This window comes from Xiphias gladius, chromosome 14, assembly GCF_016859285.1.
Source record: "Xiphias gladius isolate SHS-SW01 ecotype Sanya breed wild chromosome 14, ASM1685928v1, whole genome shotgun sequence".
NCBI lineage: Eukaryota > Metazoa > Chordata > Actinopteri > Istiophoriformes > Xiphiidae > Xiphias > Xiphias gladius.
This window is the reverse complement of record NC_053413.1, coordinates 24,699,188-24,723,504: the sequence shown is the minus strand read 5'-3', so window position 1 is coordinate 24,723,504 and position 24,317 is coordinate 24,699,188. Positions and strand designations below refer to the sequence as shown.

Genomic DNA, 24,317 nt, shown 5'->3' with positions numbered 1-24,317 from the left:
GTGCACAAGGCTTTTATAATGCATTGAAGCTGCCCTTCTTTTGATGCAGAGAAGCCCCCCCCCCAACCTCACAATTTCAAAATACAGATTAAAAACAAAGTCATGTGCTGCATATCAATGGGGGTTTTTAAACCTTGCTTTTCAGAGGCAGAAAAAGGGCCTTTTTTTCCCCTCAGCACAGCACAGTTTTTATCTTTATTTGTGAGGTCACAGCTTGAATTAATCATAGTGTTTGGACATAGGCACACCATTGTGCCTGCTGCCAAACTCCACTTGGTATAAGCTGATTAGCCAGGAGCAGTTTCACTCTGCTTTTAGACTTCAAAATGCGTTTTGTGTTTTAAAAAGTTACCCTTATTTTTTTTTTTCCTTAATTTGGAAACTTGTTCTTTTGGTACTTGGCCCATTAAACGGTTACTGCAGTCTCAACCCTGATGCAGTGGTTGCCCGTTATCACAACTGAATTCATTCCTGAGGGAGTTGTGCAGAGTAACTGACCTGCTTTTTTTCGAAGCCTTTTCAAGTTTTACTTTCACGTATCTCAACCCTCTCAATCAAATCCCGAAGGTCTGAAAACCATTCAGTGTTGAGACACACCGTAGTTTTGTCCGCTTGCAGGTGAGGTTGGGTATCACATGTGGAATTCCAATGTTATTTCTAAATCCCATTTGCACAGTTCTCAATCAGCAGCGAAACAGCCTGGTGTGTCGGGGTGACTTGCTCTGTTACACATATCACGTCGTGTGACAGTGATGGTCATTTTCGCGGAGTGATTCATCATTGATATATATCTATTTTTTTGTGCACATCGTATCCTCCTAGGTCCTGCTGAAGTGTTGGAAATAATCACTCTGCAACAGTGATTTTGTTTTACGTGCGTGACTAAGAGGGAAGACTTCATGAATCAGATTCATGTGGGAGCATTAGACAACATGCGTGCTGATGCTAGCAAGGCTATTAAGGTTCAGATTAGCAAGATCCATTCAGGCCGTCAGTCCTTTTTGGAAATATGCCTATTCGCTTTTTCTTGCTATGAGTTAGTTGAGAGGATCTACTATATACCTCTCACGTCTGTCTGTAAAATATAGAGCTGGAACAAGTGGGCAGTTAGCTTAGCTTCGCATAAAGACTGAAAGCAGGGGGAAAACCGCTAGCTCGGCTCGCCTGCCAGCACCTGCAAAGCACAGTAATTCAAATATATATAACATGTTTGTTTAATCCTAACTCAAACAGAAAGGTTAAAAACAACACTTTGTGGATTTAACCGGGAGTCATTATTGGACAAAAGCCAAGCAAATATTTAAGTTCGAGACGAACAAACGTATGGCAGAGAAGCAGAAGTCAGTGTTGAGGTGGAGCCTTGTATCTAAAGACTCGGGCAGTTAAAGGCGAATGTTTTCATCTGTAAAATCATGAGAAACATGTATCAGGGGGAACCAGCAAAGTAGTTTCAGCCAGCTGTTGGTCCGATGTGAACCGTATGTGGATAGAGTAATGGCACTACCTAGGAAGAAGGGGAAGAAGTTGAAGCTACTGTGTATTGGTCCTTTGCCTTTTGTATGATAGATTTTTCCCACTGAATGATTGTTTTGCGTCAGATAAAATTCAACTTGAGAACGACACTCTTTGCTTTTTGATTTTGAAGGTCTAACACAAGAACGTGACGTTAACCGTAAGAGCGAGGGCGCACGTGGCAGTTCCCAGAGTGAATGCAGGAGAATAACAGAATAGAAAGAGTTACAGGGTATGAACAAATGAAAAGGTTAGAAGAATAAAACAAAATGGTCTTGCCTCCTCCAGGTAACTATCAGCTCTCACCGACAGTCAACATGCCGCAGAACGACATTGTGATCATAGAGGATGACCGGCCGCCGCTCCTCCCACCTCACCTCTCCGACCAGTCATCGTCTAGCTCCCATGACGACGTGGGCTTCACCGCTGACATGACACCGCCGTGGGCCAAAGAGCTGCCCAGTCACGACAGGTAGGCGAAACTGAACCCTTGTGTGTTGTTTTTCTTTTTCTTCAGGCTTCCTTCGCCTTCAGCATGTCAAACTAAATATAAACACCTCAGCTGAATTTAAAGAGTTGCTCCAATCTGTCACTGCTGTTTGAACTGTGGCATCACATCTGACTTGTTTCGTCAACACAGAACTACCCCGGCTTTGGCCAGTTAAGTCTTTAATTGTAGACAAGTGTAGAATTCCCTGCACAGCTGAAATACATATTTATTTTTTTATATTTCAGCTTCTAAAAGCTTGTCGTCTGCACAAGGTCACTGTGTCTCCAATGTCGTGGGTTAGTGCGTGTGTGTGTAGAGTGTACTTAAGCGCGTTCTTTCCCTTGATTGCCCTCTGATTGTAATCGGCACTCACTGAATCAGGCCTCCTCTGTACTGGCCTCTCAGCCTGATGTGAAGGACCCCCTGTACCCGCCACGACAGTGTGTGTTTGGGGGGGGTTATTTTACTGTATTCGTGAGGTCCCAAAAACCGGGAGCTCACTATACACGTGGGGACCAAAATGCTTGGCTGTTTGAGGGTTAAGTCTTGGGTTTTAGGGTTAGGGTTGGGATCAGGCATTCAGTTGTGATGTTAAGGTTAGGGTAAAGGGCTAGGGAATGCATGATGTCAATGATGGGTCCGAATGAATATAGTAAGACAGGGGTGTGTGTGTGAGTTTAAAATGTGGTACTGGAGACGCCTACTTTAGCGGGAGCTACAACATGATTGGCTGTGGACAGATTTTGTCAATGTGACGGTGTCACAACGGTGCAAGATACAGTCAGGAAACTTTGCAGGTGCGTGGTTGGGATCAAAATGAAGGCCGAGTTCGAAGGTGGCCATGGTCCAACCCAAGAGCAATGAGTACTCGTGTAACTGAGTATTCATGGGTTGAAATGTCAACGGGTGGTGTGATCCCATCACAAGATGGTCTCTAGTTATTCACAGTGTGTGTGTGTTTGCATGTCAATCTCAGGCAATTTAACAATTGAATGTATAGTGCAGGGCCGTACTAACCATTATCAAATAATCTGATGATGATTTTTTTAGAATGTTTTGAGTCAAGTTGATCATTTAGTCTATCGGGAGGCTCCTGCTGCTAAATGAAAGGGACGACATTTTAAATTAAGGGCCGCAGTGTTGGGCATGCTGTGTATCTATGTGTGTTATGTCAGTGATGAGGAGGCACGAAGGCTCCAGCTCTCTGATAAATCTCTCTATAAAATGCCTCCTTTGAGCAATCTCTCTGTTTCTCTTTGTGTCTTTCTGTTTATGTTTGGGCCTGATTGTCATTTGCTCCTCTTCCCTTTCTCTCTCTTTCTTTTTCCACAACCTCTTTTTAAGTGCATCATTTTCTTCTCGTTCTTTCCCCTGATTGCCCTTTTTTATCTTTATTTATCCTAATAGCTCTTATTTTGTGCCTCTTTTGTTTAAAGCTCTTCCCTTATCTCTTGCTCTTGTCTGTCCCACACTTCTCTTTTTCTTCAAGAGTACATTTCTTTTAGCTTTCTCCACTTTGTCAGTCTCACTTTAGTTTTTTTCTCACTGCCCCTCATTATAACACTATTACTGCCATCTCGACACCCTCCTTTGCTTTCTTCTATCTAAAACTCTCACTTTCTCCTTTATTTCAGCTTCATGTTCTCTGTCCTTTCAGCTCTACCCTTTTTTTCTCCCCTATGCTTTCTTCCCATTTCACTTTGATCTAACTCGCCTCCTTTTTCTTTGCCACAACCCTCCCTTTACTAATTTTTTCCATTTTTCCAGCTCTCCTAATTCTTTCTTAGATTTCCCTGCAACTCTTGTTCACCTTCTTTTTTCCATCTTTGAATCCTGTGATTTCTAAGAGCGGTTGTTTGAACTTCTCTGAACCTTTTTCAGTGATCCTCATTCAACTCTGTCTCCATACCACTTGAGTTACTTTTCTTTTTATCTTCTTCCTGTATTACCTCTATTATTTAATTTTTTGTGTCAATTTCATATTTCATATAGAAAATTCTGGAAATGTTTTATACTATTGTTTTTTTTTTAAAAGCTTACATATCTATACTATTCATCTGTTATTGTCCTTCCTGTTAGTGCTGTGACACTTCTAATATCCCTGTCTTTAACCCCCCCCCAATGCAGCTCCCTGGCTCCAGATGAAAATCATCCAGACAGCGCTTTCCAGAGGGAAGGTTTTGGACGCCAGAGCATGTCAGAGAAACGCACCAAACAGTTTGGAGACGCCGCTCAGCTTGAGATCATCAAAACACGCAAGTCCAAGAGCATGGATCTAGGTACAACATTCCTCCAAGACGTTCTCTCCACTCTGTCAAATTCAAGTAAATTTAACATTTCTAATATGAAAGCATTTAGTATTATATCCTCCAGTCTAGAGGCGGAGAATCTATGTCCCTCCAGATTGGCTTTATCCATCACGTTCCACCTCACTATCAGTTACACATCAAAAACGTTATAATTTGGAACATTCTAGATTAAAACTGTTTCAAGTTGTTGTTTAACGCCACTGCTTGTCAGTTCTTTAGGGTTCTTTTAGGTAGAACTTTATGGCCATTTTCACGTCATGCGGGATTTACCATAGTCGGTTTTTGGGACTTGTTAATACCATTTATGTCAAGATCCAAGTCGTAATCACAACTGGGGAATTCTCAAAGCTCCCAAATATCCCATTTGGTCCCCTGAAGTACCGGGAAAGAGCGTACAGGGTGTGGAGACCTCGGGTCTGTCATTCCCAGTCATTAACTGCGAATTTGAGGGACATAGTGCTACCCTGACCAACTGCAGTGTCTTTGATAAGTTCTATGACATGAATGCGCACAAGTCCTAAATATCCCCATTGCGACCTTTGATTCCACACAAGGGCATATCCATATCGGCTATAGGAGGTTAAGATATTATATCCTTCAGGTAATTTCATCCTTCCTTCACCTGCTGATTTGCCATTTGGCGACATTTATGATATATTTCCGGTCAGTTCTATGATTTTTAAGACACGGATTAGGCTGAGGTATTAGGTAGACATGTTTCTCCTCAGCCATACGTTGTTTGTGCAGAGAATATGATACGAACCTTAAACACTCAGTTAGAAAGATACAGTATTTCCTGAGGCATGGCCACGTCGTAAACCCCGGATCACAAAACATCCAAGCCGAGTGCTAAAATTCCCTTTTTCTTTTTTCTCAACCTACATAGAATATGAGATGTGTTGGGTTACCTGCATTAAGAAGGTACAGCATTTAAGGCTTCTGTACAAATTTCTATAGAATCATTTGATACTCAGTGCACCTAAGCTAAAAGCTTAAAGTCTGTGAAACCCTAAAGAATCAGATTTCATGTAACCTAGAGCACATTCCCCTGCACGCCCCCAGTGTTTCCAAACTGTGCCATATATTTAAATGTATTCCAACCCCTTGCCTCTTTGTATGAAAGCAGACTCTCTATCTCTCGCCAAAGTCAAGAACTTTATTATGCTGATTCACCTTGAAAGGGCTTCAAACAGTCGCTGATTGCTTTGGCTGCAACAGTCTCTCTGCTCGCATTGTCTATAATCATACCTAATCTTCCTGACCAGATTGCTGCTCTGTACGATGTTGATATCACAACAACTCTGATTGCTATCCTCAAACCCTCTCTCCATTTTCCTTCTCACCCCCGCCTCCTTGTCTCGCATGGCGTCCGATCCTAATTGAGATGAAGCCGTTTGTGATGTTTGCAGCGCTACCTGGATGTTGCATGTGGAATGTCATGAGCACTAACTGAACCCCAAATGTTTGTATCCCTCCCCTCTTTCCTCCCCCTTCCTTTAACAGTAGCCGACGAGATTAACCTCACCCCTCGTCCCGAGATCAACACAGGTAAGGACCGGTGCACTGAAAGGTAGAAGGGAAAACTTGACTTCGCCACCATCGTCATCAGTTTTTGGTATCAAAGTGCATTTCTTATTGGTACTGAGGGGCATAACTGGTAATTGATTTAAGTGTCACATGAAAAGCCTCTAGGATATCGGACTTATTCAAAATTTAAATGACTGTTTTGTGATGTTACACACCGTGATATTTTGTTATCTGAACAGGTTTCTTATAACTTAAAATATCAATCAAAAGCCAATGTTCAAATAATGTCCCATTGCTCACCTGGCTCAGTTCAGTATAATGTATATGTCCATAGCACAAATTCAATCAGTGCTACTCTAGAGTCATGCAATACCCTCAGCTCTGTTGCTCTGAGTCTCTTTTAAACAGAATCTGTTTTTTGAGAGCTGCTGAAAGGCTTTTAATTTGAAACACCTCTGCGGGAAAGAGCGTAGCTCCAATTGGAATTAATAAGTGAATGGAAAGTGAATGTTTTTTCTGTTAAAAAGAGAAACTAAAAGCAGCGGAGTGGTGAGAGTGACACGACTCTGCGGTTGCACTGAGTGAATTAGGGCTGTGGAAATGTACATTATAATGGATTTACCAAAGCCACTGTGAACATGGAGGAGCTCGGTGTTTTTGTTAATAGATGTGAAACTTACATTGGCGTTAGCCTGGAAAACATCCCACAGTTTTAACTAGCTGACCCCTTGCCTCGAGTACCTTTCCAGTTAATCAAACGTATTGTAGATGCAGAAAATAAGCTTTTTAACTGTACTTCATTCAACAGAATCGGTGAGTTCACTTTGTCAAAACCACCTTATGCCCCTCTTGCCAAAGTCCTACACGTCATCCCAGATCTATCTTTACTGTCCATGTATTCTTCATTTACTCTTTGCATAATAAGGTAAAAACAGGATTGTAATTCATTTATTTGACAGCACATAAAACCTTTTTGGGAAGCATTTTTGACTGCGGAGCTGAGGCAGAACTATAAAATGAACCTGAACCTGACTCTGTGGCTTTGTGGAATGGATTGATTCGTAACTGGTGCAGGACATGACACAAATTGCACAGGAACAACAGTGACAGGCATTAAATTGCATATATTGATCTACAAATATAATTTCAGCGGCTTACTTGCAGATTATGTTTCAGAGGGTTTAACCACTGCTCTACTCTTTATGCATCTGTGTAGTGACCCCGGTGTCTGATGTGTTGCTCACTCTCGACAGGACAAATTTGTCAGTCTGCAGAGTGAAGACTTGAAGTCCTCGCCAAAGTTTGAGGTCGCTGCCGAACATGGCAGTGGAAGCAGTCGGGTGACTACAGATTAGATTTTCTCCCTTTCGCCTCAGATGCGGCTGAAGCGCTAATTGTTTTGTGCGTGTCTCAGAAGTGTGTGTGTGTGTGTGTGTGTGTGTGTGTGTGTGTGTGTGTGTACGAAGAGAGGGAGAGTACAGAAAGCACTCTGTCCTTGGTTAAGGCAGCGAGCTGACAGCGAGCCATCCGTCATTGTCAAGTCCTGTGTATTTTCAGTGTCGCCTTGACTGAATAGGAGACCTTCCTCTGAAATCAGCAGCTTGGACAAAAGGCCAGATCCCGTTGAAGGAAGACGTGTAGAGAAGGAGAGAGAGAGACATGAGAGGGAAGCTCTCTTGGGGCAGTTTATAGTAACCTGTAGGTAATGCCGTGAACTCTGACGCAGTAATAAAGCGCGAAGACAGAGAAGCACGGAGAAAGCGTGAAAAGAGGATCGAAAGTCGTGTCTTGGAAGAGCACAACTGGACACTTGGATCAGTATTTTAATACTTTAGTCGAAACCTTTCAACAGTGTGTGGGAAACCGTGAGACAGAGAGGAGATTGTTTCGAGCCTTCTGTCATGTTATGAAAGCATGAGTCGGCAGGGATGAGACTGTTGCATATTTTATAAGGTGTATCTGCCAAATGGTAGCAGCGGATGAGTCCGCTTGGTTTTTCTTAACTATTTCAGAAAATAGGTCCAAATGCAAACCCAAGGTTCCAGAGCCCAGAGTGTTGTTGGAGATTTTGCGTAAACATCAATCAAACATATCAAAAGGATTTAGTTTATAATGGCGAAGGACAAAGAGAACATCTGCGAGACCTCACACCGGAGAAGCCAGAACCTACGGATGTCTATCATTTTTGTTTGCCAAATTACTTAAAACAATTAATCAAGCAGCAAAGTTGTTGATTAATTTTCTGTCAGTCAGCTAATAGCTTAATTGACTAGCTGTTACAGCACTGGTGGAGAAGTGATATGGCTGTTGATAGCTGTCTACGTCTCAGCAGTGATACGTGCACTATCTGTTTTACGGAACAGGTCCTTTCCGTACAAACTAGTGTTTTACAGTTCGTTCTTCTCTCCAGTTAAAGTCATTAAAGGTCGTCCCTCATCAAATAACATAAAGAATGTGCTGGTGGTAATCGCATTGACTTCACTGCAGATCCAAGAATGTTTCATCAAACACAGTTGTCTTGTGTGAGTTGGACCGATCTGCCTTTTGCATTTATATTCTGTAAGAATCTCACTACACCGGCAGAGTTTTGAGGTACAGTTACCGATTCAAAGTATTTTAGGTGGATATTTCGCGTGAACCTTTCTGAGAAAAGAAGTCGTCTCAAAAGCTTGCAGCTTAGTAACCTGTCAGTTCCCCTAATGTTTTCTGCTAATAGATTTCACCCCGTGTTTTTTAAGTGTCCAGGGTTTATTTTCACTTTGTGGGCCCTCGGTGTCACTTTTTAAAAAATGCGTACGCGTCACTAAGTATAAATGATCCACGGTCCATTTACCAAAGCCAAAACACAGCCGTCAGGCTGAAACCGAAGACTGTGACAGCTCTGAGAGATGGAATATAGTGGCCCTCTTCTCCTGAACTGCGATGGGCTGAGAGTTTTATTGACACAGGCCCCTGCCACATGTTGGACTCAGACACTTCAGCGATGTAGGACAATTCTGGACTGTTGGCTGTATCCAGAGCTCTGCGCAGGTTTTGTAGAGCTTTTTGACACATCATAAATCCCAGTGAGAAACCGTCCCGGGAGTGATCCCTGTAAAGTTCACACAACGAATCCATTTGTGTTTGTTTTGGGAAGTAGAAAATGTCAAATGAAATTATTTATTTGAAATGTGCGGAGCCGGATCCAGTGTTACCATGTTGTGGATTAGTGTGCTGCTCAGTAGGTGGGGAGAGGCACCTAAACTGTCGAGCAGAGATCTTGGGACAAACCATTCTGACATCCCATCGTGAATCATGATGCAGACACACAATTTTGGAACAGCCAGCTTCAGTTACTGTCCTTTTTCCTTACATAGCGAACTGCACAGAGATGCAAGTGAAGTCGAACGATATGTGATTTCCTTTATGCGGACTGAATCAATAACCCTGCTGCTGCCAAATCCAGCTGAGTCTGGTGTCAACACCAGTCTGACCTCTCCTTGTTCCAGCTGCTAACGATTGCTCTGTATTTGTTATTGTAAGGCTGTCAAAGCTTAGCTTTGTAGGATAGCGTTTATCTGCTGTTGAATAGGAGTGTCACTCTATCCAGACACACTGACACACATTATTCAGAACTGACTGACTGGTTGCCAGGTTTGAAATAATCCTTTTAGCTCGTTGTTAAATTTCTGTCAGATGCATTGCACTTATTATTTGCATTTTAGTATGTTTATCTGGAAAAAAAGAAAAGAAAAGAAAGAAACGCAAAAAAGATGGACACACTGTTTCATTTTATTTTCTTCCAAATTCCCTTAGTACACTCTTTGTGGCCAGGTAGGCCTGACTGAACAGAACAAGATTTGGTAAGAAACCTCATTCCCCAGGTTATTTGAAAATCGAGTCTTTTGAAAAGAAAAAGAAAAAACGTTTTTCATGTTTGCGATTAAATGCCATTTGTCAGATCTCCAACAAAGTATAAATTATACTTTTTTTTTTTTTTTTAAGACTGCCACTGAAGCGTGACTGCAGTGAATGGCACTGCGTAAAGCCTTTGAATAAAGTGGGTGTGCAGCGTGAAAAGCCCATCAGCCCGACTCTCAGTGAGACGTTAAGGGGACAGGACAGGCTGATGAGAATGAATGGGAGGCAGCGTACTCGCTTGTTCACTCTGCATGTTTTCAGTTTTCCTTATCTGTTTTTCTTTTTTTCCCTCTGTCTTTGTTCTTTTTTTGGTCAGTCTCACTGTAAACAAGAAGCTTGGCCAAAAAAAAAACAAAAAAACAACTTGCTCTTTGAGAATATTCTGCAGCCTCTGGCAGGCAAGTACATTATGCATAGGATAATAATTGAAATCACAAAAACCAGCCATTACAGTAAACATAATGTGACTGAAATAGGGCCCCAAGCCCAGTAGTTCTTACCCAAGTAAATCTTCAAAAATGGGCCACAAACATATAGTTTACTTATTTTTTTAAAGGCTTACTCATTTCCTAAAATAACAGGGCACTGTACCTTTAAGCTAACCTTACTTGAAGGGGTAAAGATTGAATTTGTTGGGGATTATATTCAGACGCGAATCAATACGTGGTATTTATATATATGCTTTTTCACCTCTCTTTTATTTACATGCTCCTTTCTTTCTGTCTTTATCTCCTTCTCCTCCCCTATTCACCCCTCTTTCCTCCGCAAACTTCGTGCCGTCTCGTCCTCTTCCATCACTCCTTCCTTTCCAATTATCCTCTCTTTCATTCGCTCTCCTCCCCTCGAGACGCCACGTCTGTCAGGCCTTGTGTATTTTGTAGCCTGCTGCTACAGTAGCAATGAAATGACAGCACTCGGGAGATTAGGACCCTTCCATTTGCCTCCATACCTCCTGACCTTATCTTCCTACATTTATTATCCACCGTACACATTTTTAGCCCGTGAAACATGCCGGACGGGAAAAAAAAATTTTGCCCGCGCCACCGTACAAATATTTTTTAGTTTAATTAAACTGTCATGTTTCTCCTATTTTGCTGATGGTTGTTTTCATTCTGAGCCATATCTTGCAGTGAAATGTGTAGTCAGTCAGGAGGAATGTCCCACAGACTCACACACAAATACACACAATCGATCAGCTTCTCTCTTGGTGAGACAAACAGTATCCAGGTTTAAATATGATGTGTCGTTGTCAGAGTTCCTTATTATCCTCTGGGGCTAGGCAGCTGTTTAAAAGTTTGTTGGTATTTTTGACTCTTTGAGCAGAGATACTCCTCCATAGCAGGAATGGGACCATTAATAAGAATTTTCTCTACCTACTTGTTGAGGGCAAGAGTTTGTTGAAGTGTGTGTGTGTGTGTGTGTGTGTGTGTGTGTGTGTGTGTGTGTGTGTGTGTGTGTGTGTGTGTGTGTGTGTGTGTGTGTGTGTGTGTGTGTGTGTGTGTGTGTGGTTACAGATACATAGCTGGTTTGTGAAACGGTTTTCTGTTTACACTGGCTGCGTTATCTTTATGCATCTAATCTATTATTGGTAGATACATGTATATAACTGAAGCGAGCAATAAACCGCATTGAATAGCTTTCATTCCATCCTCCTTCCTTTCATCCTCATGGAGAAGCGGTGTGTCTTAGTCCGTGTTGTGTCGTTGCCATCACGCTTAGTGCGCAGGCTAACGACATTTGCAGTGGGTGTTCACCCTGTGGGCCATGGTGAGGTTGTCTGGGGCAAATCCCAGAATTCACCCAAAAAAAAAAAAAAAAACTTAAGGAAACTTAATCAACAGTACTGCAGCTACATAAATCAAGATGGACCCACTGGAAGACTCTGAGGTCATACCTGGCTTTGGTTGTTGGTCGTTTGGAACTGGCAGGAAGTGGCTTGTTGTGTGAAATATGTATCACATTGCTTAGTCAGTTTTTGTGCTGAAAAAAAAAGTCCCCCTCATCCTCTCACGCCATCCTCTTTAATCATCCTGTTAAGTCATCTTGTAACATAACTCCCGTGGTAATTTCTCTCTTGCACTACATCATCCTTCATCCTTGAGACTGTTTTAAACGCAGCTTTAATCACAACCAAGGTCGATGTGTACATATTGATTCGGGGTAGATTTTGTTATTTATCATTGTACTAAAGATGTGATGGATGAAAGTGTTCAAGGTTATGTAAAGATAGAATCAAATCAGGATGGAATGGAAAGGAGGTGAATTTAGATCGTAGGTTTTTGGTCTGGTTTTTTTGTATTAAAAAAAATAACAAAATGGATGAGGAAACAGTTAATAACTTAGACCACAGGTTGAGACAACCTTTGACTTGAGAGCTTATTATTTGCTCAAAACTTTGAGCACAACAGTACATGCAGTAATTCCCATTGTCTTTTACCCACATTCGCCAATCAATGACGTTCTGACTCGCTGAGACAATTTGGAAAGTTAGGACAGGTGTAGTCATTGCTCCATGTCCACGAGGAATTGCCAGAGAAAAAATAGATTGGTCTCCCTTTCTAGCTGTTTGAAGTGATTAAATGTATGGGTTAGGTGTAGGGTTGGTGTAGAGTAGAAATGGACTCGAGTTTGTCATTGGATATTAGAGTCCAAAGTATTAAGAGAGGACATTGATTGTGACTTTGACGCGGCCACCATAGGGTGGGGCTGGGTAAGTATGGACAAAGTTGTTTAATTTTCCTACAGTACACACCTCTGTGTCCTCCCATCAGGTTCCTCCACAAAGGATGTGGGACCATCACTAGGCTTAAAGAAGTCTAGCTCTCTCGAGAGCCTCCAGACAGCTGTGGCTGAGGTCACTCTCAATGGGGACCTCCCCTTCCACAGGCCTCGCCCCCGTATCATTAGGGGGCGGGGCTGCAACGAGAGCTTCAGGGCAGCCATCGACAAATCCTACGACCGACCGGCTGCCACGGAGGATGACGATGAGGGCATGGAGACATGTAAGAGATACCCCATGTTCCACATTCACCTGGTGTTTGACAAGACTGTCGTCCTCCCGAAAAAATCACAGGTTTGATCCCACCCCGGCGGAGGTTTCGTCTCCATCCGCAGCTGGGAGTCCTGCCAGTGTCCTTCAGCAAGGCACTTGACTTCACTCTCTAACTCCTGGAACATGTCTGAAATGTGAAATTATACACTGGTGACTTAAATGACATTGCATTATTGGTTACTAAAAATGACGCTAAATCACACTAACACAGCAGTGGTAATTCCTAACAAGGATCAGTACCGAAACTGAGAAAAATGTCAGCCATTAAAACCCTGATGCGGCTTCCATAATTATGCATGGGAGTGACAGCATTGTGACTAATGCTCAATATTTTATTTTAATCGCTGCTTGTGGCAATGGCATATCGCTAACTCAGGATGTAACCAGCTACTAGATAAGGTATCAAATGCATCACGTGTCAATATGAGGCGCACCGTAAAGAGGACAAATCAGGAGAATGGGTAAAGCCCGTGACAGACGTCCTGGCTTCCTGTGGGGAAATTGGTCGAGCATGTACTCGCCTCATTCGAGGGTCGTTACAGAAAGATATATTCAAAGTCACTGTATCTGTTTTTATCTGCTATTCTTTTAAATGCTTCATTTTCGGGTTTTTTTTTTTAGAAGTTTTAAATGAAATTTATTGAATTCTTTTTGAAAGTTTGAATAACTCAACATAGAGAGTTTCTTAAAATAGCCACCGTCATGGGCACCACAGTACAAAATGCGTAATTTCCAAAAACCGCGCGTGCAACCATGAATTGTTTAGCAATTACGGGATGTAACCGTGCGTACGTGTAAGACACACAACGTTCAAACGCAGTGGTATTCTTCAGGTCGTCCCGTTCGCTTTTTCTTTTACACTTAAATGTCATGTCCGCATAAAATGAACTAAGGATTAGGAATAATACAGCAGTGTGTGGGTATCTTTTAATCTTTCATATCATAAAAAGAGACCATTTTAAGATTTTGATTCTAGGCTATTTTAGAGCCCAGATAATTTGGTGTTTTTCTATGTAAAAATGAATCTCGTGTTTCGTTAGAATAACGTGTCACAGTACCATCAAATAGTAATTAATGTATCGCTTCTCATCATTTTATAAGAGGCGGTGTCTCATGTCTTTAATGACAACTACCTCATTGTGGAGCAGAGCTCTGCAGTCACTTGTAATATGCAGTTAAATTCCATTAGGCTCCTTTTACCACTCATGAGACTTATAGATTTTCATTTGTAAGGCTTATTGATTTTCATATGTGTTACAGTTAGCTTAAAATGACCTGTTCATTGGTTAAATAGAACATGTTCTCCATTCCCCCCCTATCGTTCTTCCTCTGCCCCGCTTTGCCTTTACTTTATGTCTTTCCCTCACTCCAGTGGAGGAGGACACAGAGGAGAGTTCACGATCAGGGAGAGACTCTGTGTCCACGATGGCCGACCAGACCCCGCTGTCTGGCACAGAGAAGCCCCTGGTCAACGGCACCAACCGCGCCAAAGACGAGAAGAGGAAGGACAAAGACAAGGGAGGGAAGGAGAAGAAGAAGCAGGAGGGAGGGAAGGAGAAAGAAAAGGGAAAAGCCAAGAAGGGCATGCTGAAGGGACTCGGGGACATGTTCAGGTAAAATTATAAAACTCCGGTTTACAGAACTGCAAGCAAGACAGGTCCTCATAGAAATGTACATAAATCAATTTAATGTTCATTTTTCAAGATATTCCTCTATGTTTATGTTTCCACCATGTTTCCTGCTAGTTTGAATTTTAAATATATAATCCACTTGCAACTGTGTAAGAAGACAATGTGATAAGTAAGTAAGCGGTGTGTTCAGAGCTTATGTCTTGTTGTAAGTACATCGTGGAGCAGAGAGATTTTCATCGAAGGCTTTTTACTGCATCATCTTCTCCTCAATGCGCAATGTTAGCGCACAACCTTCCTGAACTAGACGTACATGTGTACTCTGTGTCAAAGACCAGGCGCGGACTGAACCGTGTTCAGTATCGGTGCGTCTGTCCAAGCCACACACATTAATATCTTTAGCAAACAACGGGTACATCCTGATTGAGTGAAATGTGTATTCTGCCGTTCTGTGTGCGGAACAACAAGGCCTGTAAATTACCAGTGTGGAATGTCTGTTAACACATGGACACCCTGTAATACCTTTTAAACAGATATATAACACCTTACCACACTTCTGGAAGGCTTTGATGTATCTAGAAGAGCTATATGATTGCTCTGTAAAGGAGACAAATGGCAGACCTGAGCTCTGCAACCATCACACCAAAGAGTGCGAGGAAACCCTAACTGGACTCCCAGACAACTTTCTGGTTTATTTCTCCATTATTAATTCCTTCTCTGGGTCCCTCCAACATTTCACCTTGTTGCCAAACTGACGGAAATGCTCCCTCCTAAGCACACGCATTAGCATTGGAGTCCAAATCGGTCGGGAAACCTCCGGGCCTGCCCAGTAGTGTATCCGTATATCGTGTTAGCCGAAGCGGTGGTGACAGTGAGGGGGAATTAGTGACTGTTGTCCGAGAGGGGAAGGTAACGAGATCCACGGAGATGGCGAGAGGGAAAGAAGGAAGAAAGGGAGATAGGCGACGGCATTTTGACATTACACCTTAATCAGGTAACACTTGACGTGTGACCAGGAAGGTCCATAGTTCGAAACTTTCAACCCCGGTGTGAATCCCACATCGAGCCCGACAATTAATTTTATCTGAACTCAACATAAAAATAAACATACGGTTTCACTAAGAACTAAAAATATACAACCTCTGACATCTGTATTTGTGGAATTTTTTATACTTAAGCACTTAAACACTGTAACGAGATCTTAAATGTATCTTTCAAGGTGGAGTAGTAGTATGCAGGGTGGGAAAAAGGGAGAATGGTGAACAAGACAGGGTGTAGACAGAACAATGAGGGAGGTTAGAAGACAGTAGGAGAGTGAGAGTGATTGTGAATAAGAGTGATGGGTTTGGCTTTCAGGAGCTGAAATCTGGCCCTCAGGGGCTCCGCGGGGTTGAAGCCAGCAGGGGTCTGTGTCAGACAGGTGGGAACGCTTCAGATGACACCAGCTTCCCTTTATAGAGGAGCAGGGAGGCTCGCGGACGGCAGTCTGGGCCACAGTCAGAGAGTGGAGAAATCAGTGGGATGCGCATGGACAAAGACTGCAAAGTCTCACACACACACACACGGGAATAATTTGTAGGGAACACACATGTACATAGAGATATGTAATGTACTCACACAGACGTGAGGATTGACTGAAGTGCACAAACTGAAAATACATGCAGAAATGTTTTTAAATCAAATCCACACACACACACAACATGGGCCACTCGGCTTTCACACAAAACCACGGCCACAATTTGGTCCCCAACGAATACACACTGCCGTTAACCTTTATGCTCTCGTACACACACACACACACACACGCCGAAGTCCAGTTTTCCCCTTCACCTCCCAGACGATAACGACTGGTGTGCATTGTCATAACATCAGTGTTGTGGCGATCTGATTGGCTCAATACTGGCCACATCAGATCTGCTCCATTTAAACTCTCTCCGACTGCCTGTTTGATCCGCGCCCAGTGTTTACAGGCAGAGACAGCTGTGTGCTCCGAAATAACCGTGCGAGATATAATCGACCCATCTGTTTGTCTAGTCCGGATCGCGTACTCTATTTATAATAAGAGGAATAATAAATAATAATCCACAAAAGCGTTATCTCAGTGTCGACACAGCACGTTGATTCAGTGGCCCGTTATTAGTTCATGAAAGCTTCGACATTTTCCCTCCTGAAGGTCAGGTAGATTTTACCCAGAGAAATTCATCCGGCACACAGGAAGTGATGCAGTAAACATTTCTGGTTTGTTTTAAAAATAAACCTAATTCCCTCCAAACGAGGTTTTCTTGACGAGGACAAGGTTAAGGAAGTTTACTTGTTCCCATCTAGCTGACTGACTTATCCGATATTTGTTTAGACTACATGGTTTTCTATCTCCTTAAATAGTGCAGCACTGTCAAAGTTCACTGGAATGAAGTAACACTTTGCTTTTAAGGAAATGTATTGAAGTTTAATTGCATATTAGCCTGGGAATGCAAACAAACTGCATTTTTTTTTCCTATTGCTGGCAAAACTTTATAATCATTAACAAAAATGAATGAAAACTTTATTTGATTTCTGTACGTAAACCCTGCACTGCCTACTCGTTAATCTCATACTCCGTTACATATACTGTGTATTTTCCGGACATTTTTCTTACCTAGTGTTGTATTATCTACTTTGCATAGATCACCCTGTAGGAATATTTTCCATAGGTGGACAGGTGAAGGATCGAGTGCAGGCTTTTTTTTTTTTTTTTAGTGTTGTGTCTTATAAGAAAGCGCCACAGTCAGAGGCTCGAAACAGCAGAAAATTCAAAGAAAAACGCATCCCAGTAAAACCCACTTTGCTTGATTGACAGGTAAAATGAGGGAGCTACAGTTTAGAAAACAGCACAGCAGTTAGCAATTAGCAACAAAGCAACAAATATGTTGCTTCAAGGAAAAAAAATGCTTCACTTGTGTCGGTGTCAACACGTCACAATGACACAAGCCTGCAAACGTGTGTGTCGGGCCCCAACCAAAGAGGGTTAATGTGTCAAGAACAGCCTCACTGTGTTTTTTAGAAGCGTATAAAAGTGGAGCCCTGTCACACGACCAAATGTGGTGTGGGCAAGTCAGTACCCCCGAGCAAGAGAGTGTGTGTGTGTGTGTGTGTGTGTGTGAGTGTGAGTTTGAATGAGTGAATGAGTGGGGGAAGGCTTTCGGTGCAGTAGTGTCAGGGATCTTGTACTTTGATGTGTGTTTGCATGTAGGAGGGATGGATCAGGAGTGGGAGGCCTGTAGAAGTCAGAAGAGCGTGTGTGTGTGTGTGTGTGTGTGTGTGAATGTGTGTGATCAACAGTGCTGCCACGGCCTGACCCTCTCATGTCTCGAAGGCCTCACACTCGGTCCCAATCAAAGCCTCATTACCATCAACCCCTGCCAAAAGAACAGCCTGCCAACTCTGTAGCCATCTCTCTCTCTCTCTCTCTCTCTCTCTCTCTCTCTCTCTCTTACTCTCTCTCTCTCTCTCTCTCTCTCTCTGATCATCACTTGGACTCAGAAACAACACCCAGTCTGTTAGCTTGGCATCGGCAAAGCTGCGGCGCTGCCCAGAAATTCTAGGGCTGCGCTAATTTTGCATTGGTTTTAGTGTGTGTTTGTGTGTGTCTGTGTGTGTGTGTGCGCGCGCGTTTGCGTGTGTGCTGTCATGAACAAGTGAACAAGCCCGAACTTGGAAAAGGCTCACGCTGTGACATGCTTCATGATGTGTTGCAGATGAAGCAATGCCGAGGCCTGTTTTTCGCCGTCTGCCGTTGGGTTTTCTAAAAAATTCACACTTTGATTTTTTTGTTTTGTTTTTTTAAGTCTGAAATTTTTGGAGGAGAGATTTCGTCATGGATTGAGGGACATCCATGCATCACACTCAGTTTACTTGTCCTCTGCAAGATTAAAAAAAAAACAAGACAATGGTCGTGGCCCTATCAGGCTGTAATGCTCATTACACCCCAGAAAAAGAAAAAAAAAAAGTTGCACGGATGAAAATGGAGAGATCGCTGGACAGAGTGTTACCACTACTAGGGCGAAAAGCTAAAGCTTAAAGCTTCTGTTGTTACGTAGCTCAAAATACAGCATGCGGTGGACATTTTAGGACATCTGAGACTCGGCTTGTCAAGCTCAGCCCTTCACTGTCAGACTTGGCTCTAGTTTTATCAGCCCAAGCTGGACGTAGTCCTCAGCGGGTGTACTTTGGCTTTGGTGTACCGCTAGCTGAACGCCAATGTTGGCACAGAGTTAGCACGTCGGTGTGGTAACAGTAGCGTCTTGACACACACCGAGCTGTGTCTCCGCCCCAGGGGCATCAAAAAACAAATTGTGATGTTTTACACTTGGCAGTTCAAGTGACTGCCATTCGTGATTGCAGCTTCTCATTTTAAAAATGTAACATCCTCTCTGCTTGGTTTTGGATTTTACCAACACTTTTGCATTTCTCATTGGCACCCTTGACATTATTATGGAAGCCATCCTACTGTGATCATATTTTAAGGGCAGTCATTGTTGGATTTATCTTACAGGCGCCACTGTGTGATGTGCCGACATTTCAGCGGCGCTGCACGTCCAATATGCTACCCGAGACTGCCCACAACACCGACGGGGTCGTTTTCACTTTTTGTGCTGGTAAATGGATTAGCATTGACACGGGTGGGCTGCTGAATTGAATGAACCGAATCCTTGACGTTTTGAAGGAGTCTTTTCAAACCACAGAAACCTGTCAAGGCCTCTTTATCGCTGGCAACGGGCTCACGAGACAAGGTGGGCCTAACTGTGCCTGGAATATAAGGATATTGAATGCCCCGATGTCATGGCTAATACTCTGTCTCCTCTTCAAAGTTTTCCTATTTAGTCATAAATCTTGGTGTGTGTGTGTGTGTGTGAGACAAGGAGAGTTAGGCTGTTTCTTAAGGGGCTGTTAATGAAAGTTAGTGGTGTGGAGAGTGAAAGTGTCAACCGTCTCTTGCCGTGATAGATCGCTCCTGCTCTTAGCATTAACAGCAAGCCGTCACTCTTTCAGACGGCCACAGTTAAATTAATCAGGTAATGGACCTTAGTCTCCCTTAGTCCCCCCCCCGCCCCTACTGCAGTTTCTCCTCCTCATTCCTGTCACTTGGTTTTCCTCAGTTTGTCTTTTACGCTCCACAGCATCAGTATCTATTGTCATTTGAGGGTTTTCTACTTGTTATGACATCCAAGGAATAATGGGAAAATTCATACTATTACACAGGATACGGGGACAACCCCCTTCACGTAATCTGAGTTTTCATGAGATGTTCGAATTTCTGATTCTACTGAAGCCAGTAGCCGTGTTTAAATTAAAAGAGAACAGTTTTATGGACACACATGCACCAGTTATTTTACCATCGACACTGCATCTCTCATACTCATCATCTTGGATTCTTTTGACGTAAGCATCCAATCAGAAACCCAATGCCGTGGCAACTGCATATTGTGCATGGAAGGCAAGGGTGATCTAACGATTTCTGCTATGGGTCAGGGATCATTTTGTCTTTCTGTGACTGTCTCATAAAAAAAAGGTTAATTTCATCTTGGCCCACAATTTATTTATTTTTCTAGGAAGTATTTGTGGGGCTTTTTCTGTGAGGGGAGATAAGGGAGGCAACATGCAACAAAGGTCCCACACAGGGCTCGATCCAGGGGCGTTGCCGGGGACATGTTAGACTCCAGGCATCTCAGCGACCATGGGTACCTGAAGGCCACTTGGTGGAGTTTGCTGAAGGACCTCCTTTTTAAGTTGTTTTAAAAATAAAGAAAAGTTTATTTATGTAAAAGGTCATTTTGTTAGTCATTTGATAAACTTGAAACAGGATTATCCATTTCGACAAATCGCCATCCCATGTGATGATGACAAACAGGATTCTTCCTTTCATGTTTTTGTGAGATCCTCACATGGCGCCCAACAAAAAGGCTAGACGTTAAAACTCCGGGCAGCATCCGTGTGATCTGTGCATGCACTGCTTGGGTTCCCGGCGATGCCAAAGCGTTGCAGGACATGTTGTGCCAGAGCTCAGATTCTGTCTTGTTTGAACTTTTAGTCCATAGGCCACCGGGATGCTGCAAAGTCAGAGAAACTGATCCTTTCTCTTGGGAAGTCTGGAATACCTTGTCACTTAGAGGTTAAATCCAGACTCACACAGGGCAAAAAACTACTTTCACTTTTACTTCAATCTGCTTTCTGCGGGTCCAGACTTGAGGTGGACATTTCTGTATATGGGAGAGTACCACGATGCACTTTATTTTCCAGCTTGGCCCGGCTTGTTCCTGCTTCGGAATTTTTCTCAGATAATAAACACCACAAACTAGGACGGATAAGTTTTCAGGTCACGGTTTTAGGGGAAGTCCTGGAACATCAGGGCTTGTGATTGTTGACTCATGCTTGAGTTCTTTCATTGATTTCTCTTCATTACTATCATATATTCTTCCATTTCCATTTTCCCCGTGTCAGCTGTTTGTTTTTCGCACACAATATTGTACAATTCTTTCGGATTTGATTTGATTTTTGTTTGGTATGTATTTTTCTCTCGCTCTCCCTCTCTTCATTTTTTGCTTCTCACTTTTTTCCCATGCAGTGTTGTTTATTTCTTTCCTTTTTGTTTCTGTGTTTCACACGCTCATACACACAGGGTTTTCTCCGCAGATTCATTTGCTTGTTTTGTTCTTTTGTTCCTGTTTCTCTTATTGATTTACTTTATTTCCCTTGTTTTCCAATTCTCTTTCCCCTGCATTGCTTTCCATGCCCACACTTACATCTCAGTGTCTTTTCTTTTTTCTCTCTCTCTGACTCATATCAAGGCGATTTACACTCTTTCTCTTTAATTCTTAAACACACACTTATTCCACTCTTTCACTTCGTTGGTTAGCTTCTGCTTTTGATCTCCTGACTTTATTTTTCCTCCACTTTCTTTTATCTTTGTTTTTTTTCTTTTCTTTTTTTACTTAACTTTGTCTTCAGTCACTTTCACGCGTAAACAGACACACACACACACACACCTCTTTTGCTTGTATTTGTATTCTTCACCGTAGTTTAGTTTTTGGTTTTAATGTTTCATTCACTGAGTTTCTCTTGCACATATTCATTCTTTTTCTCTCTCGTTCGCTGTCTTCTGTCTGTGTCATTAACACACACACACACACACACACACACACACACCCTTACCTCTTTGGTTTCCCTCAGCGTTGTCTCTTTAGAAGTCGTAGATATTCTCTGCAGACCAATTTCCCTGTGAATAATCATGGAGGTTCATTGTGGAAGCGAGCGCAGTGCCAAAGTCATTTCTTCAACAGGCTGCAGCTTTATACTGAGTCAATCAAGCTGAAATATCTCTGCAATGGCTCCTATTTCATTAAGCTTCACTCCCTCCCCATGAATATAATTACTTCGATGGGCTGCGTCTACACCTTCTTCGTTTACCACTCCCCAACTGTCAACGAACTGAATTGGGTTTGAACTTGTAAGAAATACTTTTCGGCTGGATCAGATGGGCTTGATCAAGTGTTAAGTCACACGTGAGGGGTTTTTTTTTGTGATCACAGACAACATTGTCAGTGAATTTTGGATTATCGTCAAGGTTCCGGCTCCCAGCAGTCTGGCATAAGAGAAATGTCTTGCATTTCACAGAACACCCACTAGTTCATTGAAGGTAATAATAAATGAATGTCTTAGTTTTAGATTATCTAAAAGATTTCCTTGAAATGGATCTGTCACTTTCAACTGTCACATACTCTTCAATCTACACCAAAAAACCTATGGTATTATTATTTTAGTTAAACCTTACAGCATAGTTACATTGATATACAAAGTGGATATTGATTGTGCATGTTTTTATGCTGCAGGTTTGGGAAGCACCGAAAAGACGAGCGGCTGGGGGAAAAGATGGATCGTAAAGGCTCCAGCAAGTGGAGGCCTGAGGAGATGCAGGTTTCTGAGGAGGACACAATGAAGATGCGGATGGAGCAGGAGAGGTAAGGTCTTCTTGATGAGGCGACGCTAAATGCTGTTAAATCTAGACTTACTGCTCAGCGCTGGTGTAGTGGTGAATGTCCTTTTGCCTCTCGACTCCCATGTGCTTTGTTACTCTGGGATCCAACGTCAAAGGGAAAAAATTGTCAAAGTCTTGCAGCTCTACTGAGCTATGAGAATCAAAGTGAACCGAGTGAATAATTTATTTGCTCCTGGGGATCACTCACAATGTTTTTAAGCTAAAAATCCATGTGTTTTAATAGCCTTCATCATAGCTCCAAAAGTGCAAATCCAAATCAAAGCTACAATTTTGTGTGCCCTCCTCTTCACCTCTTAGTCTTCCTTCTGCTAAAACTAGTGGATGACGAAATTAATTTTGAGTAAGACTTGTAAAGCCTCTAGCACTGCTCCCTTATTTGATATACACATCTAGATGTTTGTTCTTGTATTCTTATGTTATTTTCTAATATCAGTTAATAGGCAGCATGTGGCCATAAGTAGACGAACAACTGCGTGATTCATCTAAAAAAAAAAAATTGTTGAAAATCGGTTTCCGAAAACATGGGCATTAACCTGCTGTGAGGTTTTTCCACAAGATTTTGGAACCTGCCTTGAGGTCTGGCGTCTGTGCGCAGACCATGTTCGCCATGAATCTCATCTAGCGTTCTGGGGCATTGCAATTATAAAACAAAGAGGGTCTTAATCAAACTGTTGCTGCAGTGTTGGAAGCACAAAATGTCTAAAAACATCATCATATGCTGTAACAATTTCCCTTATTTGGAAAGACCAAAAGTACACAAAAGTATATGCACTGGGACATCCGTACATTGTACCTGAGTTATGGCGGTGTTTGACTGTAGACTTTACCACTGCCTCCACCACTGAAAGCATGATGAGCCCACTGGAAGATTGGATGGAAACATGTGGTCCTGGAGGTCCTGACCACAGCTCAGGAAGTGTTTTTAATCTAGCATAACAAGAAGAGTGAAGGAATTCCCTCCACTATATTGTATAGACTAAATACAATTGGTACGTTCTGTTAAAAAAAACCTCTCTTTTCTGCAATAGCTGTATTTTAATGGTTTTATAAATTAAAATTGTTATTTATTTTTTTAAAAAGAGCAGATAGTGAGAAAATAATAACATCATCTCTGAGACTTTTACTGTCATCAGGTGGTTGTCCAAAACCAAACAACCCCGAGACAGCAAGTCTTTTTCTCACTGCATCTGTGTCTCCCTCTCTTCACCAAACTAAATGTCAGACAGGCACCGTGCCAGTTTTTTGGGGCAGTGGTTTATAAATGCCAAGGCCATTACAGCTCCACCAGCTAATTAATTCCCATGCTCTTGGTGTAGGGGCAGGAGTCATTACCCCCCCTCGGCTGCTCGTTATGAAAATTTGGTTTGTAATTCTTTCGTTACGCCTGAAGAGCACATAGTCCAATAATATGATAATAGCCGAGTCTTTATTTTTAATTGGCATAAGGTTAACGCAAATGCCACGTCAGATGACTTGGTTGTTGCGCTGGATATCATTAAAAGTTCAGAATGGTCTCTCTGTAAGTTAATCAAATCCATGGCTTCCCTGTTATTTCCTACCCTCAAATGTTGAAGTCACATGCATTTATTAACAGGACAGGGTTTCAACCACTTGGGGCCTCTGAAACCTACTCTGGACTACTTTGTGTCATTTCAAACAGGGGCAGCACAGATGACAAGTATCCATTTCTTCATTCAGTCAACTCATTTTTCAGTTTAAAAAAATGGATTGAATGCTTTCTGAAACCACTACACACTGCAGTGGCGTATGTGATGTAAATCTATTTGTCATTACACAAAGTAGTGTAAGTAGAAGAAGTGTTATTTTACAACTATTACTTTTTCCTTTTTCTTCTTTTCTTCTTCTT

At 42.3% G+C, this 24,317-nt stretch overlaps 1 protein-coding gene across 10 annotated transcripts in view; it reads left to right on the top strand.

The window, feature by feature from the left end:
- LOC120798511 (partitioning defective 3 homolog) overlaps positions 1-24,317 on the top strand; it is a 233,714-nt gene that overhangs the window by 147,974 nt on the left and 61,423 nt on the right. For 8 of the 10 annotated variants that reach the window (XM_040142802.1, XM_040142801.1, XM_040142799.1 and 5 more), the window contains 6 exons: positions 1,801-1,984; positions 4,130-4,281; positions 5,815-5,859; positions 12,510-12,740; positions 14,163-14,403; positions 22,284-22,412. In XM_040142802.1, the coding sequence (XP_039998736.1) occupies positions 1,801-1,984; positions 4,130-4,281; positions 5,815-5,859; positions 12,510-12,740; positions 14,163-14,403; positions 22,284-22,412 (982 nt within the window). The remainder of the gene's footprint in view (positions 1-1,800; positions 1,985-4,129; positions 4,282-5,814; positions 5,860-12,509; positions 12,741-14,162; positions 14,404-22,283; positions 22,413-24,317) is intronic. The other 2 variants (XM_040142808.1, XM_040142800.1) reach the window with 1 other exon arrangement.